This window comes from Pholcus phalangioides, unplaced genomic scaffold (genome assembly GCF_987345545.1).
Source record: "Pholcus phalangioides strain wild (caught in Gottingen) unplaced genomic scaffold, Ppha-v1.0 ptg000004l_1, whole genome shotgun sequence".
In the NCBI taxonomy this organism is placed as follows: Eukaryota; Metazoa; Arthropoda; class Arachnida; order Araneae; family Pholcidae; genus Pholcus; species Pholcus phalangioides.
This window is the reverse complement of record NW_028301597.1, coordinates 10,380,099-10,398,512: the sequence shown is the minus strand read 5'-3', so window position 1 is coordinate 10,398,512 and position 18,414 is coordinate 10,380,099. Positions and strand designations below refer to the sequence as shown.

At 38.4% G+C, this 18,414-nt stretch overlaps 1 protein-coding gene across 6 annotated transcripts in view; it reads left to right on the top strand.

Annotated features, from left to right (window-relative positions):
* Positions 1-18,414, top strand: part of LOC149086525 (nucleolar MIF4G domain-containing protein 1) — a 321,899-nt gene that overhangs the window by 40,669 nt on the left and 262,816 nt on the right. For 5 of the 6 annotated variants that reach the window (XM_089255992.1, XM_089255991.1, XM_089255993.1 and 2 more), the window contains 2 exons: positions 5,577-5,727; positions 8,606-9,011. The exons of the other annotated variant lie outside the window; for it this stretch is intronic. In XM_089255992.1, coding sequence (XP_089112118.1) covers positions 5,577-5,727; positions 8,606-9,011 — 557 coding nt within the window. The remainder of the gene's footprint in view (positions 1-5,576; positions 5,728-8,605; positions 9,012-18,414) is intronic. 6 annotated transcript variants of the gene reach the window in all.

Below are 18,414 nucleotides of genomic sequence, written 5' to 3'. Positions count from 1 at the left end.
CCACAAGCATCTGTTAATTTTTGAAAATACTTCCTGAATAATAGGAACCAATTTGAGAGGTGCCTTTTCGTTAGGCTTTCCTGCTCGTTGACATTGGTCACACGTATGCACATATTCCTCCATATCTTTATAACACCCAGGCCAAAAGAAATATCTCAAAAGCCTGTCTTTTGATTTTGTAACGCCTACATGAGCCAAAGTGTTTTCATGGCAAAGTGCCTTAACTAAGGATTGACAGTCCTGTTGCATTTTAGATAGTTTCCTTAGAACTAACCCTCAACAATGACAATTCTTCAGCCCCTTCACTGATTTCTGGCAATTGAAGATCATCACTTTCGTCAATAACAATATCTGATAACAGACGATCATCACCTGCCTTTTCATTTTTTTGTGCTCCTAAACAACTCTCCCTGGGAACTTCAACATTTTTCTCTTCTTGGGTTATCCCATTATTAAACTTGATTTTGCTTGAGCCCTTGTTTTTTATGGCATTAAACTCCTCTGGGGACAAAAGACAAGGCTTCTCACACGCTTCCAATAATTCCGATATACTGTTTTTTAAGAGATACCGTCCGATCTAATTCATTTCTAATGACTGCTGCTTTGACAAGAGCTCTTTAGGATCAGGATCTAACAGCGTTTTAAGCCATATTTTAATCTTTCAACATATCAGGAGTGATAAGCTTCTGACAAACCAAATCTATTGTGGCCCCTGAATCCCTCAAAATTTTCATATTAATTCCATTTACTCTACCCAGGGTCGTATATGAATCTAAAACGTCCTTTGACCCATCATTAACATAATTAACTGTACTGTCTGATGTCCGCTTCAATTTTGGGCAATTCAGACCTAAATGCGATGACAAACCACATTGATAGCATTTAAGGGACCTACGTTTCTCAAATTCTCTATGTTCTTGTTTTTGTAGATCTTTTTTCTTGTAGTTGGCAGATTTATTAGGGAACTTTTTTTAAATTCATAGTGCCATCTATTATTGTTATACTTTTTGTCTTGAGGGTTTTTCGACCCTTCTCTAACATTCTCTAATTTTTCATCAAATTTTTTGGCCAATTCATAGGGAGTGATGATTTTCGTCCACTCATCAATATAATGCTCTTATTTTCGGTGGAACACACCTTTTTATTTGATCTGTGACCATCAATTTTTTTAACCCATCAAAATCAGTCACTTGCAAACCTTCCACCCACTCATCAAAATATTTAGAAAGTTCAAAAACGAAATTACGCCACAGCTTGGCTGAATTTCTTTGGTGTTTGGTAAATTTAATCAAAAAATTTCTAGTTCATTTTGAACCTGTTTAAAAGAACCATTCAGGGCCGTCATTTCAACTTTTTCCGAGGAGGTGGGGGGCTAGCACATGTACTCAATGTTTGTATATATATTTGTATATACCATTTTTAGAGTTTTCAAAAGCCAGGGAAATGTCCCCCCCCCCCTGCCCCCCTAAATGACGGGCCTGGTTGGGACCCTGTTGTTGAGAGACTGCACTAGACTGGGTCCTTTGTGATGTTTACTTTTCCCCTCTTACTCCAAGGAAAAATCATGACGGCCCTACTAGCCAACTCGGAACCCTTCCAAAGGACGGATTTCACATATTTCTCTTTGTATTCACATTTTTCATAGTCTGATATTAGACGCTTGTTATTTGCTCTATCGTCATGCTTTGTTGTCAGTTAAAAATCACAAGCTTGTCACCGTATTCCAATGGTTTTGTTTTGTCAGCTGCCTCTCTTGGGTAATTCATAGTTCATCTGCAGCTCCCCTAAAACTTTGGTAGTTATTTTCCCATATAAAAGAACCACTTCAAAGCACATATAGAAGCACAAATCTAATCAATATTTTCAGCTTGCCACGACGCTCCTAGGAGTTGTGATGCACACTTTTAGAAACACTGTGGTATTCCTCTTATAAGATTATGTCTGATAACAATGACCTGAAAATCATATCTCTTATTCCACAGGCTCCAATCAGGCTCCACTGTAATTAATTTGGCTATATATATAGAACCCCTTGAAATATCTTGATAAATCAGGTCCATCATTTGGGGGGGGGCAGGGGGAAATGGTATGTATATATGCACAAATATATACACATACATAGAGTACATGTGCTTTGCCCCCTGGAAAAAGTTGGAATGACGGCCCTGATCCCAACATCATCCAAACCTGGCAGTGGTTTGTTTTACTATTTCATTTTTACCCATTTGTTTCCCATTAATCATGTGTATGGCCAGGCGATCGAGATAAAAATCAACTGTGATGCGGGATTCCAAAGGTTGAGAGCCACATCCTGCAGTAGGGCCCCTAGGCTGAATGAATGAACGCCAGGGGCTTTGCCACCGGACTTATCCCGTTGCCGAGATCTCTTCCAGCCCAGCTACGTAGCAGAGTCTGGGACAAAGTGAGTGCCCCTAACAGTCTGAGTGTGTAGCTAGTATTGCTTTTGATATTTCAGTGCTGCCATCTATACTTCAAATTGTGGGAGAAGTGTAATGATTGAATATTTGTAACGTTGTAGGCCTGTTGCTCTTTGTGGCGAGACTTTTTAACGGGGAGATCGGCTCGCATTCGCGCCTTGAAGTTGTAAACCACAGAAAACCAACTTCAGCCGACCACCACTGTGGCACCGGTGGGATTCGAACCCGGATCCTCGCGATGCGAGTCCGTCACTATGACCACTCGACCACTGCAGCGGCAGGGGGCCCCTAGGCTGAGATCTTGGCCAGATTTGTCACGAGTCCCCCATATAGTGTGATTAATTGTTATATAGTGTTTGTAATTGATAGTGGGAAAAAAAATTGTGAATTCAGATCTCTGGGCTGGAACCATGTCAGCCCCTTACTTTGCTTCCCTGCACAGGTGAATGGGGCATTTACTGTTCGAATTGGAAAATCGGCCAGGCTATGTTTTTACCTTTACACGACGATTTTGGCTCTCGTGTATAAGAAACATTTCTTTAAATTTTTTGTTTTACCTGTGCCGATAAGTTTTATCTGTGCACTGTAATGCAATCAGTAAAGAAATGGGCTTGTTTGTGCACGTTCTATTAAGACTGTTTTCTTCTGATGCACATCCTTGTCTGACGATGCATGTTTCTGCCAGCACACTGCTGATTCTGACAGTTGGTGTCGATCAAACAAACTGCTTGATCACTTACATTTCATTCCATTTGATGTTCGGCTCTTTTGCTCTGTTTTAAGCTCACTATTGCTATGCATTGCAGCGTTTGGCAATGCAACTTGGCTGTGCACATGACTTAATATTGATCAATAGTGTGTCTAGTAGTTTTGCATTTGCAGGACACGTTTTCAACTTGCGCTAGCGCGCCCGTGGATCTTGTTGTGGGAAGTTTTGTTGCAGGTGCCGAAGGAACTCAGATACAACAAAAACATGGGAAGGGGGTTTATAAAACGGGGAGTGTCAATGGTTTCCAGAGATCCATATATAGGACCCTCAAGGGTATATGCTGGGATGGATTACATTGTATATTCGTGATCTACTGAGGGCTTAGGTGACCTCACAAAGTTGGTTGAAGGCATGGGTGGGGATAGAGTGATGATATCCCCCCCAATTAAAAAAAATTATTAGCAGAAGGTGGACTTTTTTCCTGTCGTCCCTGTTTGAGAAACAGCCTGTAGCCACGTATGCTTTTGTGGGGGGCGGCTTATGTGATTTGAGCTGAGCCCTTAGGGTCCAGTTCCTATGGGGTTTTATATGTCAATCTTTAATTTTAAAAGTTTTTAAAAATTTGAAAAAAATTGAGTTTTTTCTATTGTGGTTGGAGGGGTTGTTCCTCCCCTCTAATCGGGATGAAGCTTCACATTCAGCCCTGAGTTGCTCCATGCGAATGTTGGCATGTCTGTATGTGCATATGCATTAGCATCTTCATTATGCTCTAAAAGTTTCGAAGGATTGAAATAATTGATTTCTTAGCAAATGTTTTTATTTTCTGAATTCACTCGCTTTCCCGATTTCATTAAGACCCTATATTTTATTAACCCAAACCGCCTAGCTGGCCGCTTCTCAGTCTGAAACCACCGATATAAAAAAACAGTCTGTAATGTGCCGATGGGCCCCTGGCGTAAAAGTCTGCAGTTGCAGTCACATAAAAACGTGTATGCTTGCTTTTTGTTGCTATTCATCAGCAGCGCTGGTCGTATGGTGACGATCAAGGCCGATCGTGATGATGTCCGCCTGCGGTCGCATGCAAATGAGGTGACCTTGAAGCCGATTGCTTGGTTAGACACGTGCTGTCAGAAGTTTTTCCTTTATTGTGTTCATTCAACTGAAACCCTCTAGTTGGACGGTACTCCGTCTTGCTACCACTTCATTTGGCCTTAGGCTAGGAAAATGAGCCAATAGTTATTCAAAATGAAATAGATTAAGTCAGGGGCGTAGCCAGAAATTTCGTTCGGGGGGGGGGGGACCACTTTCATTTCGGGGGGGGGGGACCAAAGTGACAGAACAATGGATTTGGCCATCTTTTTCCTTTTTTTCAGTCATTTTCTCACATTTCGGGGGGGGGGGGGGACCAGACCCCCAAGTCCCTCCCCTGGCTACGCCCTTGGATTAAGTGTCTAAATTTGTTTCCCGGCAGGTCCGGAACCGAAAAGATTATTTTATCTTAATAGTTGAAAATACTTCATTGCTGATGTTGGACGGAAAATAACATAGCAGCTGGCCTCGTCAAGGCTACATGCAGTAACGTAACATCTTGGAGATCCGGCCCTCAACCAAGAGGCCCCCGTTGGAGTAGGTCCAGCCCTCAACTGAGAGGCCCCCTGGAGTTGATCAAGGTGATCCGGCCCTCAACCGAGAGACCTCCACTGGTACTGACCGGGCTACACTACACCGAAGTGACTATCAACGTCGGGCGTCCGACCGGCAAATAAGCCTGATTATTGACTGACCATAAACCGATGAGAGCGCTCCTTTTGTCATTATTGAATAGAGGGTTTTATTTTGAATTAATCTAATGTCAAAATTGTGTAACTTGCATCCGAACTTGATAAATAATATTTTCATGCGAAAGTTTAGTTGTGATTATTTTCCACTTGTTGTTTGCTATTACAAATTACTGGATATTTCGAACCTGGCAAGCAACTCCCACAAGGAACGTTGCAAGTCCAGCATGGGTTCATGTTGTCGAATGAGAGATAGAAAAGTCATCAAATTTTGCTTTTGGTATTTGGTAGACACCCTGTGCTTGTTTTTCCAGAGTGGCCATTGTTCGGAGGTTATCTGTAATGTTAAGTGTATGGAACGCATTTGGCACCAACAAAATGTGGGCTTTCTTTAGAGGTAATCGTTGTTCGCAGGTGGCTGTTAGAAACTAAGTTTCACTGTATATTTTAGTTTATTAAGAGGTTCCGCTGTTGCGATATTGGTCTGTTCAGTTCTTTACGTAAGTGATAATATCTATGGTTCTCTAATAGGCAGTATTGACTGAATTATTCGTTTAATATCAGCAAAGTGGCAGTCGTGCATTTTTTTATTTTATGACATGAAAACATAATGCTGGTCAGTCACTTTTGATATTTTTTGTATTTTTACAGGAGAGAAACATGAAAAAATCTTTGCCTTTTAAAGGAAGTGCTGATGATGATCAAGTGAAAAAAAAATTGGAAAAAGCATTGAAATTTAAAAAAAAAAATTCTCAGTATAAAAAAAAAGCCAGCTGCCTATTTAAAAATGATGGACTTGACTGTATCCTTTTTTATGAATTTTCAAACATACTCCAAAATCACTTTGACATCACTATTTCCTAATTTTTCATTAAAATTCACTCAAAAAAAAAAAAAAGCTACTATATTTTTAGCGACCTGGAAAGTCAGGGGAATGAAAAATTGTCAAGAAAAGGCCAGTGAGAATATGATATATTGTGGAAACGCAGAGGAAAAATTATCTGAAGGGACAGCATAAACTTTGAAAAACATTTGGAATGGTTAGGCTTTTCAAGTGCTCCCCTTTGACCCCCGCAAATGACGGGCCTGGTGCTGATTGCATATGGTTCTTAAGAAAAGGTGCTATAACTTATTCTAAGTGAAAAAGTAAGAATGACCCCCTTTCATTGACAATAAGTTTTTGATTGTTTAAGTACTGCAGGGCTCCCACTATTTCTTTTTTACTTTTTGTTTTTAATACTGCAAGGCTCCCATTCTTCCTACTTTTTGGTAAAATGTCTTACTTTTCCTTTTTTACTGAAACCTATCTATAAAATGTTTTAAGCCCACTATTGCTATGCATCGCAACGCAATGCAGCTGTTGTGCACACGGCTTAATATTGATCAATAGTGTGTTCAGTAATGCATTCACAGGATGTGTTTTCAATGAGTGCAAGTTCGTCCATGGAGCTTGCTTTGGAAAGTTTTGTTGTAGGTGGCGAAGAAACTCAGATACGACAAAAACATTGAGGGGTGGGAGGTCTAGGGTTGCCAGACATCCTTATATACGACCTGCAAGAGCATTATAGTGCCCTTATAGTGCTGCCACTTTTTTAGGAAGTACGAGAACTCTCGAGAAATTTCTCTGAGCTTATGAAAAGCGATACTAATACGACAAAGAATAAGAGAGAGTTTATGAAAAGTCATTTGTGATTGAACTTTGCGAGAAAGTTGTTTGCTCTCTGATTAGCTTGTAAATACGTGCAAATTGCTGTTCTGTAAATAAATTTGTTTGTCCGTCGAACCTCTTGTTTTTGCAATCTCAAAGTCTTCTGGAAATTGTCCGGAACAATAGCAAACCTTTTTCAAATAAAAATATCAAACCCTTCTAAACTGAAAATATCAAACCCTTTTAAACTGAAAATATCAAACCCTTCTAAACTGAAAATATCAAACCCTTCTAAACTGAAAATATCAAATCATTCTCAAATAAAAATATGAAACTTTTCTTAACTGAAAATGTCATACCCTTGTCAAATGAAAATATCAAAGCCGCCTCAACTGGAAAATATCAAACTTTCAAATGAAATATGGAACCTAAAATATCAACCCCTTCTGAAATTAGAATATCAAACCTTTCACAGCTGAAAATACGAGACTGACAATATCAAACTCCCCCTCAGCTGAAAATATCAAGCCGCCCTTTGAATGAAAATATCAAACCTTTCTGAACTGAAAATATCAAACTCTTGTCAAATGAAAATGGTTGAATGAAAAATGTGTCAAACCCTTTTCAACTGAAAATATTGCTGAACAAACGATGAGCTTCAATAAATAAATTTTCTCACTTTTTACGTTAATTCCTTAGCTCTATCCTTTTTGACAAAATTTTATAATCTAAGAATTAATAATACAACAAATGTGTATATATCTGTATATATAAAATTGATTTTCTGTGTGTGTGTGTGTTCTCTATACAAATCTACAATTTTAGATCGATCGTCACCAAATTTTGCATATATACCAAATGGGACCCGACTTGAACGATAGGCTACTTTAAAATTTCGTCAGCCCAGGGCAAATGCCCCAAACGGGCAAAAAACTGTCCGGCAACAATGGTTTTTGTGCCTCAACAATCACTTTTCGAATGTTTACTTTGGTTACCGTGGTTCCCTAGCAATGCGTTTCAGACGTGTATATGCCTTTACAACGGTTTGTCACTTCTTTAATCCTGTTAGTATATATATAATAGTTTATGCCTTTATAATGGTTTGTCACATTTTCAATATACTCTTAGTAATGAGGCTTTTTGAATAGACGTCATAATCATCATCAGCATCGCTTTGAGAGTCAGGAAAAGGGTCATCCTCATAGGAATCAGTGTTAAAATTGCCGATTTTGCTGCAGAAATGCGGAAATTTGGTGGGGTTTTCTGTCACATAAATAATTTTAAAAATTGTATTGAATTGTATTGAATTCTCGATTTTTGAAATACTGAGTTCTCTTAGAGATAAAGCCCAGAAAATCAAATATGAAGTAATTAGCCGGACCTACTTTTGAGTTGGATATCCATGTAATAACATTGATTTCAACTTTTTATTTATATCTTCTCAAGCATGAAAATTAATGTCTTCGTATTGTCTTTTGATGTTTATTTGCATAAATTCATGTGGGTTAGGATATTTTAAAATTGGTTATGAGCCTGTAAAAAGTGGATCGAAAAAAGTCCACAGCTTTAATTAAGCATTTTTTGAAAGCTGGAACAGACAGATGGATAACTTGAAGTTCGTTGGGGGGGGGGGGGGGGGCGTTATCGAAATTCCTAGCGGCCCTTAAAAAAAGAAAAATATATATTCATTTCTACATTTCTGTGTAAATCTAGATTTGTTTATTTCATGAATCGCGCAGGAAGTCGCCATATTTGTTAACTTGGACACGGTTTGTATGTCCCTCAAGAAAAAGATAGGGAGATATCACGTGATCCAAAAAAGCCTCATTGAAGAAAACCCGGGCAGCGCCGGGTATTGTAGCTAGTATAAAATAATACAACTTGTTGCGTACTCTCTGGTTTGTATTCATCAGCCTGCATACATAATTTTTGTCTGGCTTAGCATATATGAACAGATTAGAGAAATTTATTTTCAAAATAAACAAAATAATTATTTTGAAAATTGTCTTTATTATCCTTAGATAACGTTTAGATATATTAGACGTAACAGATATGAATAGTGTAGAAAACTGCTCTCAAGATTGTGTTGAAAGAATAGGAAGAAAGTTTCGAAACAAATATGAAGGAATCAGGAAAGATAAATGTAAAATGAATCTGAATATACATGATAAATCTACAAGTTTTGTAGGAAAACATGATATTAAAGATTGTTATGGAACTGAAGAAATTACAAAATCTATATATGACAATTCAAAAGAAACTAAACGTTCTAAAGTGTTTGATGACAAGAGCGAAGAACAAGATTGTCAGTTTCATGATGAACAGCAGAAAGAATGTGAAGTCCAATGTTCAAAACATTCAACAGTTTCTGATCGAACTGGAAATAAAACTCAATCATTACAACGACTGAAACGTCAGCTGAAAGGTCTCATTAACAGGTAGAAGCATTTTTATTTAGCCATTATTTTTGTTATTCATTTGATGTGTCTGAAATTTTTTTAGTTTGTGAATTCCATAGCTGGAAATCAGCTGACACATGAGGTAGACCAGCATGCTGTGAAAAATTATATTTTCTGATGCAGTTATAGACTTTGTTCAGGCGTATGCGAGAATGACCTTTTGGGGGTATAAAGAATTTCTTCTACACGAGTTTTGAGTTACCATGCATTTAAATTAACAGAAATGGGTTAAGATAGCCAATAAAAGGTATTTTCTTACGGTACTTGAATTTTTAATGAAAATGTTAAGTAAAACATCCCCCAACACCTGCGACTAATAGGATTGTGAAAATGTGGTGGTCATGGGGAGTAATAAAATCCAGTTTGATAGTTTAAGATGTAGGCGCTGACATACATTCTTGTTTTTTAAAAAAATTGACACATCCCTCTTAAAAAAATTAATGTCCTGGATATTTCTATTCCCATTTGCAAGCACTATTTTTTGGACCGAAGCATCTCTTGAAATAGGAAGTACCGAATAAACAAAGGGTTTCTAGCAATCGGATAACTTGTATATCCCCTCAGTGATCCTAGTGCTGACAGCAGGTCTTCTGTTCTGCCCCATGATCTCTTCAGGTTTTTTCCCTCTCCTTCAATATACCCATCTGGCATTTGTACTCGGGAAAAGAAAGCGTGCAAAACTCCCTTAAAAATTATTTTTTGTCACTCCATGTCCAAAGTGGCCGTTTATAAATTGTTGTTCGGAGGTTACTTATAATGCTAAGTCTGTGGGATGCATTCCGTTCCAACAAAATGTGGCTGTTCACAGATTGCCCTTGTTCAGAGATGGCTGTTAGAGGAGGTTTTATTGTACATTTGTGGCCACGCTAGTGGAGTCCCTTACTTTCCCTATCTTTGATTCTGCACCTGAACTCGGAATTGATAAAATTGGAGATGAAAAATATATTTTTAACCTGTCAGTTTTCTGCATCTTGGGGGTTCTTTCTGTTTTAACTAATGAATTTAACCGACTGGCGGTTTAAGGTGTTGACAAAAAACTACTTCAAAAAGGCTTGGTCTCCAGGATGAAAAAGCTTCAAAAAGGTTCTGGCTATTACTAAGATTGGCCTGCTGTACACACAGCAGGACATCAAGGATTTTTTGTGAGGTTGATTGCTTTGTACTGCCCAGCTCTTGACAGATGTCTGCAATCTTCTCAGAACGACATACGCTCATTGTATTACTTTTTTGCCAATCCCATCTTATTTTCCTCCTTTCTGTAGGTATTTTTCATTCTTTTTTTGGTAAATATTGTATCTCTGTTGAGAAGGAAAGCTGCATGCACCAATGGAAACTTTGATGTCTAGAATTGTTATTTTATTTATGGCATAAACTTCATAATTGAGTTTATAATGCAATTAGTAATATTTTATTCATTTCAAGCAGAAAAAAAGTCTTCGTTCATAAAAAGTTAAAGCAATGAAGCATTACTAACAAAAATACTTTTTTCAATACTCTTATAACGATTTGTTTAGGTTTGCTGGCAATAAAATCAATAACATTATAATCAAGCACATTGTCTCGGAAAAAAATGTTCGGAGGCAGATTCATAATTTTGCCGTCAAGTGGGCTGTACACTGTACAAATTTTGTGGCTCTTTACTCATTCTAGTCTAATTTTTTTGACTACTGAGATTCCAGAAATTTGCCACTCTTGGCTATACCTCTTTTCCACCTTCCCCATGCATCTTTCTCCAAATTACTCTTTTGGTAGCTCACATGCTTTCATACCCTAATCTTGATGGTCAATCTTTCAAGGTTGCTCATTGACCTCGTTCCTTATTTTCTAGTCACAGTTTCGGTCATTCACATACTTGCACGCTCTCTGTCACTCTTTTGATCAAACACTGGCCTAGTCCCTCGCTCTCTAGGCCACTCGTGTTCTTTTGTTCACTCGTTTGGCTCTTCACTAATGTTGCTTATCAATGAATTTCATATTTGCATATTCTCCAGGTCATTCTCTTGGTCATTCACTCACCTGGCTCCTATCTCTGTTATTCACATACTGTACTTGCACACTGTTTTGATCCCTTACATACTTGCAAATTGTACACTCTCATGTACAGGGCAGCAATTAGATAATTTGTCACCCAGGGCAAGCCAGAATTTTGGCATCCCTTGCATGTAGAAGAAGCAGGTGAAGGGTGAATTCGGTGCCCATTCTGGTTCAGTGTCTAGGTCACCAGTCTCGTCTGCTACTTATGGCCCTGCTGACATGCACTAGCAAGTACATACTCTGAGTCACTCTTGTAGTCGCTCACTGACCTAGTCTCTCTTTTAGGCTTTCATACTCTGTAGGTCTTTCTTTCGATCGCTCACTTGGACCCTGCTCTCTAGAAAGAGACAGATTTGTGGTTTTGTCACTTTTTCTCGTATTTTAATCTCACTCATTCTGTAAATGTACAGCCCCTTCGAACTTGTCCCCCTGGGCTATGTTTACCCCTTTGTAAGTACTCCTCTGCATATATTACTATATTATGGTGATTATGCTAAGTCAATGTTCCTCTTTGATAAATTTCAATATATTTCATTTTTTGCTGGTGATGATGCATAACATCCAAGGGTCATTGGAAAATTTGATAAATGTTAAAAGTTCCACTTTACCAGTGATTAGGCCCATACAATAGTTCCAAGGTGAAGCAGGCAAATATGACTGATACTTGAAATTTATCCTTTTTACTGGTGATTATGCATGATACCCTATATCGGGGGGGAGGATGGTAAAATTTGTTAAATAGGAGTTTGTTTTATTGATGCAAAATTCGTCAAGTAGGAGTTAAGTATAGGGAGTTATTTCGGTGATGTTCAAAACAATTTTTTTAATCAGAGTTCATTATACCCGGTTAAAACTCAGGCTGACAAGTACAGTAATCTAAATTCTCAACCTTTTTTAGCCCATGACCTTCTTTGGACAATATTTTTTTACTGTTAGCCCTCTGTCTTATCCGCCCCATCATCCAAGAGTGGAACCCCTTTTACTTATCCAATTAAATTTAATCAAAACTAAATTTATATGTTTCAAAAATTTTATAAATAACATCAACATTTGGAACAATGAGCCTGGTGCGGATCCAGGTCATACTTACCAAACTCCGAATTATATGGGAAAATAGGTCTTCGTAAAATACGGGATTACCAACAAACCTACACAATAAATGAATCTAATACCACTGATCTAAATAAGAAAACTTAAAAATAAAAAAAATAAAAAAAAAGCTCTGATGGGAGTGGAGTACTCTGAAAAAGCTAGAGTATCACAATTGCAGTATTCGACATTCATTTGTACTGCAATTTATATCGTTTAGTGTTGGATTTTGCTTCTCAAAAATAAAAGAAAAGGAATTCCACACATTCAAGTATAATAAATGTTACTGCCAAAGCCTGAAGTTGGCCAATTCGTGACGGGGAAAGCCCAGCTGACCCGGCCAATATCCGGAATTCGGGCTTTTGCCAGCCCCTATATATCAGAGGCACCGACATGAAGAAAACATTAAAGGACTGAAGGTTGTTGGTTGTCCTGTATATACGGGACTCCAGCCAGGCGCGGATCCAGGGTGATGTGTTGGGGGGGGGGTGATTTTTTACAGAGATGATGTCGATCGGTGAGACCCAACCTAGTGTCTGCAGGTGCCAAACGTACTTGAAATAAAAAATTAATTAAGAATTAAAATTCTTTAAAATTTTAAATTAATTTTAAATGAAAATTAATTGAACATTACAATTAATTAAAATTACATTTAATTAAAAATAAATTTATTTAAATAATTTATTTAAATGAAAATTAATTAAAAATTGAAGACAGTTAAAAATTAAAACTAAATTAAAATTTACATTTATAAAAATTATATTTTTTCAAATATGCAACATACACTTATTTAAAAAATTGATTGCAGCGACTGTGTGGTGTTACAATTAATGAATAAGCTGTTTTTGACAATAAATTTGAACGTTTGTGCTGGCTACCCTCGCACAAAATACCGTACGAATAAAAAGTTTGAGGTGCAGACTGAATAATATAGTATGTGTTGTATTTATAAACATTGTAAGGAATTCTGATGCACATTACCAGCTAAAAATGTTTTTTATTAACAGTATTATGAGCAATTGTACAAATAAGCAAAAACTTTGCAGATATGAAAAGAGAGCAGAATATGAAAAGCATATGAAGAATTGGTATTTTAAAATGTTCCTAGAATACTACTTCTTCCTCCTTCGCTTGATAAAAATTAAGGCTCACAGTTAACCGGACAAAACAATGTGCTCAAATAAAAGTTCATCCGGATGTATTCGATAAATGTTTTTTTTCCAGCTCAAGTCAAAGTAGGTACATACTTTCCGTTTAAATTAATTTTTTTTTTATCCCTGTGAAAGTATTAAACGTTTCTCTTTGTGACGTTATGATAACAATTAGGAAAAATAATATGAATAAAATAAGGATCTCTGTCCAGGGGCGTAGCCAGAAATTTTGTTCTTGGGGGGGGGGGGGAACCAAAGTCACAGAACAGTGGATTTTGGCCATCTTTTTCCCTTTTTTCGGTCATTTTCTCACTTTTCAGGGGGGAGCAGACCCCCCCTCAAGTCGTCCCCCCCCTGCTCCGCCCTTGTCTCGGTCAACCAGAGGAAATTAATTCTAAGCTAACTCGGATACAAGAAACCTCGTTTATTAAAGACGATCCTTGAACATTTTAAGGAAAAAAAATTATGTAAAGCCCTGACCGAGGCCTCCACATCCTAGAGCCCCTAGGCTAAAGCCTCTAGTGGGCCCCAGACCAGACTTTTCACGAGCCCATTTATAGTTAATTTATAGCTTAAAAAAAAAAAAATGATGAGAATCGTCTCCGGCCCTGTCAGTTCACCCTTGGGGGGAGGGCATGACCTTGACGCACAACAACAAAGTAATTATAAAATAAATAGGTACTATGCACACACAATGACAGCCCCTTACCCATAACGGGTCGCACTGAGCTTGCAAAAAATTGTTGTGACGACTCAAACTTTAAATGACCGCATGCTTGCAGGTAAAAAGCTGAACCTATGCGGCGCAGTTTTAGTCCTCTCATATGTAGGGTCCAAGATAAGGCGGTTTCAGTACAGCACAGGGTAGATGTTTTCCCTATTTAGACTTTGAATGCCGGTGCTGGGATCGGCCAAATGAGCTTTGTTTACATCAGTGATTCCAGGTGAGCCCTCTGTGGTCTCTGTTTGTCTCGTTCGATAGAGAATTCTATCTACACTGGTGTAAGAAATTAAGAGAATTTGCAGACTTAGTCGATTATCTCTAGAGCTACTGTACTGATTTTAATGAAATTTGATGTGTACATACATTGATACAATACAAAACAAATAACCATTCAATAATTGTAATACACACACGCATGATCGTGCGTAACACTCGTTGTCGGAAGGTATGAAACAGCAGTTGCAGAATAAATAAAAAAATAAGTTAATAGATGGGTTAATAGGGGGTATGGTCCCCTCTTACAGATATACAGGTCTCGCAGCATGATTTCATTCTTGAAATAAGGCAGTTTACAGGGGTGCAAGAGCTGCGCCAAACTGCGCCGAAACAGTTCTCTTGCTACATGGTGCGCCAAGGCGCCGAATCCCTGCGCATTTGCGCCAATTCTTGTTTCTGGTTCGCGGAGGTACCGCTAATGCACTGTAGTGCGTCAAATACCGGGAATTTAGGAAAAAGAAGCATGAAAATTTTGATCACGGGACGTGTTCTTTCCGAGACACTGAAAAAGATGCGGGGGGCGGGAGAAACTTCATTTTTTTTTTCACTTCCCACCATCTACCACAATCGCGTATGTCGTGACCTTGAAAAGTAGTTCTACTACCTTGAAGTATAAAGTCCTATACTATTATTGGTTATCAAAGTCCCTGAATGAATATGCCGAATTTTCCGATTTCGGAGACCGTTTTTTTCTCCTGCGGGTTATATACTAAAAATTACGGTAATTTCGCGGCTGCCAATCTGCGTTCAAAGACCGCATACATCGAAAAGAGGATTTGTTTACTCGTTTAAATTACCGACATTTTTCGAAGATCATTGGGAAAAAAATGGGATCTGTTAAAATTCCAGCTAAAATATTCATAGTTTTGTCATCTAGTCACTATGCGGACCTGTGATTATCGTCGGCAGTTGCCGATCGTGGCAATTTCACATTGCGAAAATCCGGATTTGGTGGACACAGGGGCGGCTCGAGGAAAACAATTTCTACCCATGCGGAATCTGTTTTTGGCGCTACTGACTGCGTTTTTTTTTTGGTAAACAAAGCTTTTTTTTCACCCTTTCAATTCCATTTGGCACCCCTCTTACAGCGGCGCCCAATATGGCGCACAGTCCACCACTACATTGGTGGGGGAGGTGCATGCTCTTAACAATAGTCAAAGGAAGGAGTTTGTACTAGGAGCATGTGCTCATTTTAAATAACTTCTGTGATATACCTTTTTTATATTAATGTCCTACCTTTCCAAAACATGTTGTTGGAGAGAATGAAACGTTTGCACTCCCTCACGTATTGCTGGGATGTTGCTCAACATTGTATCACCAACAGAACTATTAATTATGCGTGATGAATGGGTTGCACTACAATGCAAATAATTACAAGAAGTGAAATCAGTTCAGAGTTTAGATAGATATTGGGCAGACATATTCAAACTTAATAACCTTGAAAGCAGCCCGAAATTCCAACTTTTGTCAGTTTTGGTGAAGGCTTTTTTATCTTTAGCACATGGTAACGCAGACAGTGAAAGAGAACATTGTTAACAAATAAATAAAAGTCTGTTTGAACATTGAAAAATCTGTCCATCAAATGCTTTAATGGAATAAGACATACAAAATATTACGTTCAAGGGCATAAAAAATTGGAAAAAAATTGTCATTGAGATACTGTACTTCTCAAAGCGACTCGTGATTTGTAATCTATTAACATGCTATTTTAGGTTGAGAAATTGTTTAAGTAAATAAGGTATTTATATTTTTCTCGTTTTCTGCATTTTGCTTTTAAATTTAATAATTCCTTTAAATTCTGTGAGAAGCCAATTTTTCACGGAAACTCTTATTATATTCTGCACGCACTTTTTTTGCTATATCAGGATGAATAAGATTTTGGTGTTCAAGCTGCAGAAATTCTTGCTGTCTAGGTTTTCAGTATGCATGTTGCTTAATTTGAAAAGAGTCTAATAATTTTTATTCATCATTTCACCAATGTATGTTTTATTAGTGACAGATAAGATAATTCAGAAAAAATTTTAATGAATTTTAATTTGCGAAGGAAATTTATTTAGAATTATTTGTTTCAACCATTTTTAGCAAAACTATGGGCATTTCACAGGAAAATTACTCCTTATATCGCAGATATAGTTCGTGTTTAGTTCTGCTCCATTTTCAAAATTTCTGCTCCAAAAATGAAATTTGCTGCTCCGAAATAGATGAGGGGGCGCTTGCCTGCAGTTTATCATTTCCTGTGGCAATTGGTCCCACTCGTTCAGCAACGCTGTTTTCATTCTCTGGATGGTTCCCAGAGGGGTATTGCGAGTTGCAATTGCCCTCCCCAGAGTGTCCCAGACATGCTTTATAGGGTTAAGGTCTGGAGATCTGGCTGACCAATCCATCTGGCGAATATCCTCACTCTCTAGAAAATCATCGAGCAGTAGAGCTCTATGTGGCCTTGCGTTATAGTCCATTTAAATGAACTCAGGGCCAACTGCATCCCTGAAAAGGCGAACATAGGGCTCCAAGACCTCATCCCTGTACCTCACACCAGTCACAGTGCCTCTTTCAAAGACATGGAGAGGTGTGCGGCCATCCAGCATGATGCCTGCCCAGACTATTAAACCTCCTCCGCCATAATGATCGATTTCGCGGACATTGGAGGGGAGGTAGCGGGTCACTGGTTCTCTCCATATGAACGTACGGCGAGAATCTGTGCTTAGGCTGAACCGGGAATCATCAGTGAAGAGAACGGTCGCCCATTGATCCATACTCCAATTTCTATGCTCTCTGCACCGTGATAAACGGATTCTCCTGTCCGTAGAAGTGAGCGGGACGCAAACAGCAGGTCTTCTTGGAAACAACCCTCTCTCACAAAGTCTTTTGGAAACAGTCACCCTTGATACACGGGTTCCTGTGGCTGCATACAAATCACGAGAGAGCTGAGAAGGTGTAGCACTCCTGTTATGCCTTGCTATAATCGACAAATGGCGATCTTCTCTGGCCGTCGTGACTCTTGAACGACATTGCCCAGGCTTTCTCTCGATCGATCCGGTATCCTGGAACTGTTTCCATAAGTTACACACGACGCTGGGCGTTAAATTGAACTCTCTACAAATCTGGACTTGAGATTGGCCTCCCCACAATTCGCCACCTCATTCCATCATCTAAACGTTGGTGGTTACTCATTTTTACTGTTACAATTTGAAATTAACCGATTGCTGCAAAATAACACCAAGAAATTCGCCGAGGTGTGCTAGCGAGCGAAACAAGTCTTAACTTACGCACGCTTATAAAGCCTGTTTCTCTACTGGCTCCGCCTACACACACGTGTACGCTTACGTATTTGACGTACAAGATTTGCATTTTTGTCTAGAAGCAGTGGTTTACATTCAGTTCAGTTCTTTTCATGAAATCCGATAAAATATGCAAATTCTCTTAATTTATTTCACAAGTGTATAATGCCGGCAGATCCATGTGGGACCCTCAATTGGCTCTGCTTGTCTCGTACTAATTCATATCAGCTCAGTACTCCCCACTGGACCCAACCAAAGATACTTTGTTTCCATCCATGGGGTCCCTAAGGTGGTCCCTCTGTGGACTCTGCTTTTTTCGCTGAATACCTTGTTTAGTATTTACTCATGATCTGCTTGGCGTATGCACTGAAAAGGTTCGGAACCATTGCTGGAAACTCAAGCATCCAAAGCCGAGCTACGCTCATTCCAGCACCTTTTCGTGTTCACGTATACGCTTTGAGGACTTGGCGATTGGTGTAGGGAACATTAAGAAGTCTTCTTTCAGTTACGTTCTAGACAGTTAATTTGTCTTTCTGTGAACAATTTTATAGCACACCAAACTTGTATCCTCTTAAAATGAAATTAAGAGTACTACACACAGTAAAACACCCATTTATGACATGTCTGTATTTGCAAATTTAACACTTCCTCATTTACCTCTTATAATTTTCAAACGAGACGATAAAATTATAATCAAAATTAATTACAAATTTCCAGCTTTGTATACCCGATTTATGAAAATTTTTGCGTCTGAAACCCATCTCTATGTCTTCAAATAAAGTTTCCCATACTACTACGTACAGTCAGACTTTCAATACTTTTAATAATCC